At 50.5% G+C, this 11,264-nt stretch overlaps 1 protein-coding gene across 1 annotated transcript in view; it reads right to left on the reverse strand.

Annotated features, from left to right (window-relative positions):
• The window catches only part of PAX7 (paired box 7), a 100,822-nt gene that overhangs the window by 88,662 nt on the left and 896 nt on the right, over positions 1-11,264 (reverse strand). Inside the window, 8 exon segments of the mRNA XM_074893095.1 lie at position 8,320; positions 8,518-8,552; positions 8,555-8,644; positions 9,647-9,757; positions 9,760-9,775; positions 10,464-10,489; positions 10,492-10,605; positions 10,608-10,697. Coding sequence (XP_074749196.1) covers position 8,320; positions 8,518-8,552; positions 8,555-8,644; positions 9,647-9,757; positions 9,760-9,775; positions 10,464-10,489; positions 10,492-10,605; positions 10,608-10,697 — 483 coding nt within the window.

Below are 11,264 nucleotides of genomic sequence, written 5' to 3' on the forward strand. Positions count from 1 at the left end.
GACGCCAATGGAAATGGCAGCGGGTCAGGGGTAGGTTTTCCCCCTTTCCTTAGAAAATAGGAAAATAACTTTTTTTTCCCCTCCCCCCCCTTCCTCCCCTGGGTTTGGGGACCGCAGTTTCATAACTGGTTTCCCCTCCCCTCTCCCTCTTTTAAAGATGCCACCAGGTCACTTTGATCCGCGGTCTTTAGGGGCTCCGGACAAAGGCGGCACTGAAGGCTGAAGGCTGCCGGGTGTCCCCCCCCAGCTGCCCCCACCTCGCCCGGGAGAGAGCCCCGCCGGCAGCCCTGCCCTCAGCCCCGCTCCCCAGGGTCAGGCAGAGTGCTGCCTTCCAATTTTAGCAACAGCAACAACAAAAAAAACCCCACACACCAAAAAAAAAAAAAACCCCACCCTCATCAACCCAAGAGAAGAGTGAAAACCAAGAAGGGTTCTTCTTCCTTCTTCTAGAGAGAGGGAGAGCCAGCCCGGGGACAAGGCACGGCCAGCTTGAAGGGGAAAGCGGGTGTAAAAATAGTTTGCGCTTCCCATGCCTCCGCCGAGCCTCCCCCAACCTCCCTCGGGGCTGCGGAGCATCCTTCCCTCCGTGGGCAGGGGAGCATCGATCCCTCCGTGCCTTCCCCCCAGCCCACCTCCGGCGGGGCAGGACAGCGGGGGACCGACCAGCCATAGGAAAGGAAAGGCAGCCCCCTCTTTGAACCCCAGCTTTTATCCCCCCCCCTGCAAATTTTTTTATTTTTGACGTTGACAGGTGGAGGTGCGAGGGCAGCATCCCTCGGGCGGGATGCTGCTGAGGGGAAGGAAACCCTCCATTTCCAGCGCAACCTCCTCGCCTCACTTGCCCTCTCTTTAGGAAGACTTGACTAGCCTTTTTTACTTCTTTTTTTTTTTTTTTAATATTTTTTTTCTTTCCCTCATCTCAAGCCCCAAACCCTCCGGGAGCCCCAGAGCTGCGCTGCCCGGCCGGGACCGCAGCCGCGCACAAAATGGATGAGCTAAGATGTCTCCCCAAGCTGCAGACTTCATGAATGAGCGACCCCCTTCCCCTCTCCCTCCCCATCTCCGGCTATAGATTGATAGATATAGATATATTTCATGAATGAGCCGAGGGTCCTCCCCGCCTCCCCCCTGTCTTGGCTATCCCTGCAGAGCCTATAAACAGCAACGGCCCTTTACAACAATTCATCACAGGACCCAGAGCCATCCAAGCAAGTAATATGTAGCCTCAGATCTAGTGTGTCCCACAAGACAGAGCGCCTGCTAATTAATAGACAGTGATTCCTGCAAGCAGCCCTAGCAGTCTGTAATATGATGAACTTCCTTTGTACCGGTGTCACCACAAATGTTTCTGATAAGGAAAAGCATCCAAGGATCAAAGACTATAAGCTTCTCAATTTCCTCAAGCTGCCTCTACTTTTCCTCACCTACTTTTTCTTTTTTTTTTTTTTTTTTTTCCCCCCTCCCTCTCCCCTTCCCAGCCCCTCCAAGGAGATGCAATCCTCCCTCTCCCTTCCGACAGCCTTCGGGTCCGCTCAAGTGCAGGGGTCAGTGCCAGACCGTGCCCCCAGAATATCACCATCATCACTTGTACCTTCATATTCTGTCTTAAAAAAAAAACAAAACAAACCAAAAAACAACAACCAAACCTCCGATTCTGGTTCTCGCCCTCCCCCTCACCTCCTCATCTCTTCCCCACTTCTCCCCAACTCCGGATGACAAATGTCTTTATAAACAGGCATTAGCTGACATCTAATTTCTTTTGTGGCAAGATCATGCAAAGTGCGAGCGCACTGGCGAGCCCTCCCGAGCGGCTACCAGCCCCGGGACAGGATAAGCCGGCAAGGAGGGAGGGTTTTTGGGGAGGGGGGGCTGCAGCAAACCTCCCACCCCCGGGCACGCCGGCAACGCCGCATCCCCATCCCAGCCTCTCCTCCCTCCCTGAGCTGCACCTGCGCTTCCCAACTCCTTCATTTCTTTTTTTCCTGGGCTGATGGGGAGGGGACAAGGACACCCCCCCCACACACACTCCCCCACACCCCCCCAGAACCCAGCCCCGAGGGCTCTGGTTGCTCCACCTGCATCTGCAAAGCTCCTGGGTGCCCGGCCGGGCAGGAGCAGCTCCCACCCGTGAACGTGGGGTTCCCCCTTCCGACTCGAAGCCCTCTGCTACTTCCCGGCCTGGGACCCCCCCCAGCATCTTTTCGCCCCCAAACCTCAAATCAGACTGAAGTTCAGATTAAATTTAAAAAAAAAAAAAAAAGCAAAACCAACCAAAAAACCCAGAAAGCCATCCCAAAACCCAGTGGTATAGAGAAATGTGGCAGCTGATTGAAATGGGCTTTTTTTTTTTTTTTAAGAATAGCCTCTATAAATATATAATATCTCCAAAGCTCAGGTCTTAAGAGGGTCCCTTATTTGCTTATTTCTTTTGTAGCAAACGTAATTTTCAGAAAGATACTCCCCCCCCCCGCCTTACCCTAATGCTCGAGTAAGTACCTTACAGCTTTAAGGCTAGTGTTATATGTGCTTTAAAATCCTGCCATGTAAATTCCCCTGAAAAATTTGGAAAGCTTCTCGGGGGGGCTGGGGGGGGTGGGAGGGGGGGAGAACTGGGAGAGGGGGAGGGGGAGAAAGGGGAGGTTAATCCGGGTTTAATGCTATGATGCAGTCACAGGACCAGGGCTAGGCTGATTGTGTTATCTCTTCCCAACATTTGGGTCTCCCATATTTCACCCAGCCAAATAGCTGCGAGAAAAAAGTGCGTATGGAGGCACTCCTGACGCCTCAGGAAAATATGTTATTAATATCTAAATAACTTCCCAATACTGTCTCTAAATCTCCCCTTCACCACTCCAGATGATGAATTCGTTTGAAGTGTTCTCCCGTCTCATCTTTTCAGTGTCTCTCTCTCTCTCTTTTTTTTTTTTTTTTTTTTTTTTTTTATAACCAGGCTTATTTCAAACTGGTAAATATCTAATTCCTTTAACCACACTGCAGACACGTCTCTCCCCTCTTATATACAATTCTCATTTGGCGAGATCCATATATACATGTCTCTATAAAAGAGAATAAGCCCCAACACAGCCTTAAACTACTTCTTTAAATTATTTGGGGGTTAAGAGCGGTTTTTGGGGGGGGGGATCTGTTTGTTTCCGAACAACCCCTGCACACACCTGGATCACACATTTCCCTCACAGCCTTCCTGCCGCTTAATTCAATCTCTGCCTCCTTTCTCCTACCCCAATTACGGGCGAAACCTCGGATTAGAAATAGACTTTACAGCTTCCTTCCTCTTCTCCTCTATCACGGCATCCATCTCCCCCGCATCGCCAAATATCTACTTCCTATCCCTCCCGGTATAATGTAATCTACCATTCACCTTCAAATTATAGATTATAACCTCTAGAATGCATTTCCTTCCCTTCCGAGCTGAACTCCGGGCACCCCACCTGCCAGCCAGCGCTCCTGATATCAATATTTGCCTTATATTTTCCCTGGTCTGTAATTGAACCTATTCTTCTCCCCCAAAGAAGGGGGGGGGGGGGGGGGGGGGATATGATGTAGAAAAAGAAAAAAAAAAAGAAACCAAACAACCGCTGGATCACAAACATCTCCCTTATATTATTTCATTTCCTACTGTATAATTGAACCTCTCTCCCCGCATCCTTGTCTTAAGTTTGTTTTTTAAAACGTCTTGTATTAGATTATACTCGTTTATTCCCCCTTCCAACCTTATCTCTCCTCCTCTCTTCTCTCCTTCCCGTCACACTTGATTTAGGAAGGAGTTTATCTTGCAAACATTTGCCTACTTTGTTTATGTAGACCAGGTTCTGCAGCTACTTGTTCCCAAAAGCCACTGTTTGCCTTTGTAATTGTTATCTGTGTTTATTGTTGTACCTCATTTGTCTCAGCTTTTTTTGTGACATGTAAGCTCCGTGTGTGCTCACATCCAGCCCCCCCTTCCTTCTCCCTCTCCCTGCCTTTTTTTTTTTTCTCTCTCTTCTCCTTTTCCCTCTTCTCTCTCCCTGAAATATGCACAGAATAACTCAGCCTAAAGCCAATGAATTGCTTGACACTACCCTATCTCTTTCCTGCCCCCCATTATTAGAGCTGATCCCACTCGCAACACTCACAAATCCCGCCTGGTCTCTGTTTGATTAGATTGCCAACCTTTCGTAATCCCTTGATTTGATGAAGTGTCTATTCCCCCCCCCCCCCCCCCACCCCCTTCTAAACATACATTTACAGAGAAAGCGCTTGTTGGTTTTAAATCGATGCAGATTGTTTGCTGATAAATTGACTCCATTCCCCCCCCATCTTGGGAAACAAAGCCCCTTTCCAGGTGTGGGGGGGTGTCCCCCCCCCCCCCCCTTTCTCCCTATCCCCTCCCTCCCCCGAGCCTAATTAAATTTGGCAGGACCTTGTACACCCACTCCAAACCGCTTCCCCCTGCCTCCACTCCCCCCCAAACCCTACATAAGCGGCAGTGACTGCTACCAAATTAAATTGTTATCACCTCTAAGTGCCCAAAAATCCCCCCCCTCCTCGCTGTTCACGCCTGTACGCGTTTCCCACCTCCAATAAAAATAAACCCCTCTGCTATCCCCGGCTTTCACACTCGGGTTTCCCCATCCCACGGAGTATTTCCACGCTGTCACGGGGCGGGGGTGGGTATCGAAGCAAAATCGAGTGGGGAAAGGAAACTCCGTGCAATCAAGCGGAGTTCGGAGAAATAAAACAGGGGGGGGATAAAATCATTAAAAATCCGCGTTTTCACCTCAGATATAACCCGGTCTGTCCCCCCGCGAGCACCGCCCAGGCCTGAGCATCCTCCTCTGCATCCCGGAGCGGTACGGGGGACAGGACCGGCTGCCCCCACCCGTGGCCGTGGGGTGTCACGCCGGGTGGGGGGGGAGCCCCTGAACTTCCCTCTCCTCCAGTGCCGGCAGATCGCCTTCCCATGTTCCCCCCCGCGTCTGGTTGCAATTAATACCCCGCCAGGATGAGGCCTCGCCCCCGCCCCTGCTCCTCCCGCATTAAACGCTGAGCACCTTCCCCAGCACCCCGTAGATTTGGGGTTGCCCAAATGCCCCCCCCCCCCCCCCCCGCGCCTCCATCCCCACCGAGGATCTGCGGGGCGCGGGCAACCAGCGCATCACCCACGCGTGACCCTCCCTAATAAACCCCACCAGTCATAATAAATAACAACAACCCAAAATAATAACAACTCGGTCTTAACAAGGATAAAAAAAAAAATAAAAAAATAAAATAAAGTGAAGCCTCATGAATATATGCCCAGGGCTAGCTGGAGTGAGCCGTTTAAAGATGAAAGTGCAAAGAAATAAAGGCTCAATTTAATCTGCCTTAAAACCCTTCAACTTAACGTTTGTGCTGGGAACTCAGAGAGTGAGTACTGATTGGGGATAAATACATTTCTTAGCATGCCTTGGAGCTATTACACCCTTCTCCAACACAGCTCCCTATTCAACAGCCACAGTTTTCATTACCAGCTCTAATAAGTCTTAACATTATTAAATGCCAAGCAGACGATAGAAAGAAACAGGCGCAGGGTGGAAGCTTTCTTTAACACTTAAAAAGAGAGAGCATTTAGGGCTGTCTTCCTCCGGCTCCCCGCAAGGAGAACCCGCAAATGGAGCAAAGGCGTTTGTCAAGAGCAAAAAGGCCAAAACAAAGTTTTCCCCCTCTCCCCCCCATCCGCAATAATAATAAAAACGCGTTCAAAAAGAAAAAAAAAACCTCAACCCCCCCACACCCACGCAGTAAAAGCAGAGCTGGAGAACAAGTGTCAGGAACGCGGTAGATTTTTATTTTATTGCAAACCTCCCAGGAAAATGGGTAGGGTGGGTGGGGGAGAGCTCTAAAGAGTATTACTATTTTCGAGCAAAAAATAAAAGGAAAAAATACACAGCGTACACTCACCGCCTCTGAGTGTTTTACAAGTTGAATCATCAATTACCTTAATTGAGGCCATTAAAACTTTTCCAGACATGAAAATATACATTGACAGCGGTATTTTTTTTTTTTTTTAATGGTTATTTTTTCATTGTACTCGAGCTTGTGGCGATCGCGGCAGCGCTCGGACGGCGCCGGATCCAACCCCCAAATCCCCGTTTCTGCGGTTGATGCTCCCCCCGCCAAAACCCCAAATCAAAACCTTTTTGGGGTGAGTTCTCCGCAAATCTACAGAGTCAGGAAGCGATTGAGGGAGAGGGAAAAAAAAAAAACAAAAACAACAAACCCAAACCTGATAAATTAGGATTTCTCAAGGGATGGGGAAAGGGAGCGGAGCCTGCGCGCTCGGAGGTAACGCGGCGCTCCGCGGGCTCCGGCATCAGGAATTTGCCCAAATTAGCCCTCGATTCAAAACGGGCTGGTTTCATAAAGAAATGGGGGCTCGTGTTTTATTTGTCTGCAATATTACCCATGAAGGAAGAAGAGAGCGTTTTGTTTTGCTTATTGACACGCACTTCTGCATGTTATTAAGGAATAAAAAGCCTCCAGCTCCTTCACTCTTTTTTATTTTGGGGGTGGTGATGGGGAAAAACACGCACGGACAAGGGGAAAAAAAAAAAATCAATCGGCAGTTTAAAAATGATATTTTTTTTTTCAAGTAATGAGGCTCGAACAAAATAAATCTTAAACCCAAAAATCCCCCCCCCCCCCCCCAATAAAATTAAAAACACCCAAAGTGATGGGGGGGAGCTTTTCGCGGACACAATAGCCCCGATTTGCAAATGAGCATCGCCTGTTTCCAAATCACAAGCAACATTTTGCAACGTCCAACGGCTATCCTTTTTCCAACAGACGGTCCTATAATATTACAAAACTATCTAACAGCAGGGAGTTTTGAATAATTTATCTCCCTTTCTTCCTTCCTTGGCCCTTTGTCCAAACTTTTTCTCCTCCTTGCAGAATTTTGAATGAGAATAGACAAGCCTCCCCTCCCCCATCCCTTTACTCCATTTTAAGGCAGCCTAGGGTTTTTCCCCCTTTCCCCCCCTTCTTTTTTTTTTTTTCTTTTTCTTTTTCTTTTTTTTTTTTTCTTCTTCTACTGTTTGCTTTGTGGTCAGGAATCTTTTGCTTATAAAGCTTCAATAGACTTGAAGGTCTTTGTAAGTGAAGTTCATCTTCAAGGTTGGAAAAAAAAAAAAGGATCGGATCCTTAAAGAAACCCCTTTTGTGCACCTTCATTTAAAACTCCCACTAACGTTTGATGGTGACATGGAGAAGCTTTTTTCTGCCCCACGTTTCCCCCACTTCAATATTTCCCCACTCACCCGCATTATCCCAAAATGGGGAAAACTTTGTAGCTAGGGAGAAACTTTGTAAGCGATTCCCCTCTGCTTCCCACACCCGGATTGGGGACCCTCTCCATGTGGAAAATACCTCTGCACCCCGCTCCCTCTTGGCCCGACACCGACGATATCACAAATCCCCCGGAACTCCGACCGACTCAACCCCAACAGGCCTGGGCCATCGCCATTTTACCATCAATTTTGGAGAAAAACAGCAACCCACAATTTCCTGAAGCCCATCCCCAAGAGTTGTATAATTGCTGTTTCCCGCCCCCCCCCCCAAAAGCACTGAGCTCTGCGACACAAGGAAGCAATTTTCTGCCTAACCGATACAGCAGCTCCTCCCTCCCGTTGCTCCAAACTTCCCCATCCTTGCCAACACCTTCATTGATAAACCTCAATCGTACCCCCTGAAAATATCATCTTTCCCCTTTTTTTGGGAGGGATGGGGAATCATCACCCCCACCAAGCTTGCCAAAAATCAGATTACAAGCACCGCAATGGCTGGCTCTGGCTGTGCCTCGTCCCCACCCCACATTTACAGCACAGGAGCTTTAAAAAGTTTAATTTTTCCTCCCACGAGAGGAAAGCGCCAACCGTAGGAGATGATAACAGGCCCCCTGGCTCTCCCTGCCATCGGCCTGACCTTAAGCTTTTCATCAGAAAGGCCAGATTTATTTTTCCTGAGTTTATTTAGGGGTGCAAGCCCCCTGTTTCCTCCGATCCGAGGACACCCCCCCTCCCCTCTGTGCTTCCCCAGCGCCAGTGGCTCTGCGGCAGCCCCAGCGCAGCGCCGATCCCGGCTTCTCTAATTGATATTGATTGGCCAAATCGGTCAACTGTCAGCCAGAGTTTCAGGGGACCACTTAGAGAGCAGGAGAGAAATCTGTTTAACAAATTCATTTAAGAATCAGAGATGCCTCCCCTCAGCCATCTCTTTTCCCCCTTTATAAATAATTGATCCAAAGCAAAACACCAACAACTCTTCCTCCTGGGAGAGCACCCTCAGCCCAGGGGGCTGGGGATCACCTTCCCCTCCCAGGGCCTGCATCACTCCCCTCCTTTGCCATCAGTCATTTTTGAAAGAACAAATGCAAGAGGCTCTGGAGCCATCCCATCTTACTCTTGATAGGGAGGGACATGTCCCCTCTCCCAAATGTCCCCTTCAGCCCAGCCCCAGGGCACGCACAGACGCCTTTACCTTTGTCGCCAGGATGCCGTCTATGCTGTGCTTGCCTTCTTCTCCCCGTCTTCCTCCTTCTTGTCGCAGTCCTCCTCTTCCTCTTTCTTCCCGAATTTGATGCGTAGCACACGGCTAATCGAACTCACTAACTCAGACAGTCAAAGACAAAAAGGCAAGTATAAGCTGCCTGGGAAGCCAAGGTGAGAGCCGCCTGGGAAAACCCAAGCCGGGGCTGCACAACTTGGCAGGAGGCCTTGTGCACACACGAAGGGTACCCATACCCCCTTTTCCAGGGGTACGCACCTGCCTGGTCCTCTGTGCCCTCCAAAATGCCCCCAAGTCCACTGAGCTGCCAAGGTGGACACCCAAAGTTGGACACGCTCATCACCATCCCCCTGAGACACCCGGCATGAGCGGCTGTCCGCTGTGTGCAACACCCTCCCAGAGCATCACAGCTGGTACAACACCCCGGGGCACACACCCTGGGGTTACCACCTGCTTTGGAACAGGCCCCCCAATACCCAGCTTTCACCCCAGCCCCAAATGGGACTCTCAGCCTGGATTCAGACCTGGACCCTGTCCTGGATGCTGCTTTGGGGGGAGATGTGCCCTGCAGAGAAGGCTCAGCCCCCCCAAAACAGAGACCAACCCTCGGTAGGACCCAGAGGGCTCACACATCCCTGCAGGCCCGATGTTGGGGTACGGGGTCACTTTCCATGGGTTATGGGGGCCCTGGCCGATGGAAACGCTGCTTTGCAGCCCCACTGAGCAGGCAAGTCCCAGCAGGGCAACCGGGGTCCCCTTTAACCCTGAATTTGGGGTCTTCATCTGTGCATGCTCCCTCCGCACCGGGATCCCCTCTGTTTTCGCAGGAGTTGGAATAAGTTGGGAAAATTGGTTTGTTTGTGTTTGTTTTTCCAGCAGACCGCAGCGGGCCAGGGCACAGCTCCCCCTCTCCTGGTGTTTATTTGCTGCTGTGAGTTTGCTTGGGGTGATTTCCCGCCCCCCCCCCCCCCCCCCCCCCCCATCAAAGCAAAGGCCGAGAGGATGTTTATAACCCCTGGAAACATTTTTAGTGGGGATAACAATTTCCCTCCATCTTTCTGACGGGTATCGGGGTGTCCTTCTTGCCAAGCTGCCTTCTCACCTGAGGGCACGGTGCTCCGGTCGCAGTGCCCATCTTTCAGGAGCCTGTCTCGGATCTCCCAGCTAAACATCCCGGGGTTTTCCCGTTTGTATTCCTCAATTTTCTTCTCACGTCGGGAGTCGCAACCTGCTTTTGTGATCAAGGGACACCGGTGCGTGCCCGCGTGTGCAGAGAGAGGGAAGGGGAGAGAAAAAGCGCTTTTAATTGAAAAGAGAAGCTGTTCAAGCTCAGTTCAATCCTCCTCGACCTGGCTGCTAGTTTGGGGCTGAGAAGAGGGATTTGGAGGGGGAAAAGGAGGAAAATAAAGATGGGGAAAGGCCCTTGTCTCCAAATGTTTGCCACCCTAAAAGTAGAGAGTCTCTGGAGGCCAAGGAGATCGGCCAGGCTGGGTTTATCCTGAGCCCCAGGGGGAGAAAGAGGCAGGGAGGGGGTGCAATGGATGCTTTGGGGGGGGTGGGGGGGGGGTATGTACACCCAACAATTTATTATTCCCCCAAACATCCCAGCTCGCCTCCTCCCCACACACGGGGGTTGAAGCAAATGCTTGAACGCGCGCCACTTGTTGCACATGGGGAAAAAAAAAAAAAAAAAAAAAGGAAAATCACTTTAAATTATTCATAGCCTTCAACTCGGCACCGGTTTCTACCCATCTGAGCCTGCAAATTGCAGCTTTATCAAAGCTCCTTCCCCTCCCCCCGTCTTTCCCCGCGTGTCCACCTGAAAAACTTATCCCCCCCCCGCCCCCCCCCCCCCCAAGAAATCTTAATTTTTTTAACCTAAGGAGGGCGGTTTAGCTCGGCCCCCGCATTGCACTCACCCTGGGCTTGCTGCCTCCGATGGCTCCGGACGGATGGAGCCCGTCTCCTGGTACCTACAGAGGATTTTGGAGACGCAACCGTGGGAGACCCGCAACTGCCGGGAGATCACGCAGGGCCGGATCCCGTGGTGAGCCATCTCACGATTTTATGACGGATGTGGTTGGGCAACGGTCGACCGTTGATGAACACCCCTCCGAGCTGGTTCACCCTGCCCTGGCCCAGCGGGGTGGAAACTGGAGAGCAAGGGGGGGGGGGGGGGGGGGGGGAAAAAAAGAAAACAAACAAAAAAAAAGAAAACAAACCAAACAACGGAGGGAAAGTTAAGAGGGAAAAATCCAACAAAACGGGGCGCATCCCTCCCCGCGCCTTCAGCTTCTCTCCCGGCATTTAAACCTTTAAAAAAGGGAGAAACTTCTCGCCCATCCCCTGGCCTCGGTATTTATCTCCGCATCACGGGGGAGACTTTTCCCATCGATGGAGGGAAAATAAAAATAGCCCATGATCCGCACCCCCATCACCCCGCTCCCGAGGCGGCCGCTGTGTTTGTGCCTCTGTCTCTTTATTTTTGGCATTTCACACCTATTTTTAAATCATACCCGAGGTTATAAATAAGGAAAAATTTAAACCGCATGGCAACCCCCCCAAACTTTCCATTTCCCCCCCAAAAAGCGCACTCCATTTCTTGCTTCAAATTACGGACCTATCTACTTTCAAACAAACTTTTGGAAATAACCTCTTTAAATACCCTCGAGTGGCTTTTGGGGTTTTTTATTGTGTTTTGGTGGGGTTCTGTTAAGCGG

Source organism: Strix uralensis, chromosome 23 (genome assembly GCF_047716275.1).
Source record: "Strix uralensis isolate ZFMK-TIS-50842 chromosome 23, bStrUra1, whole genome shotgun sequence".
NCBI lineage: Eukaryota > Metazoa > Chordata > Aves > Strigiformes > Strigidae > Strix > Strix uralensis.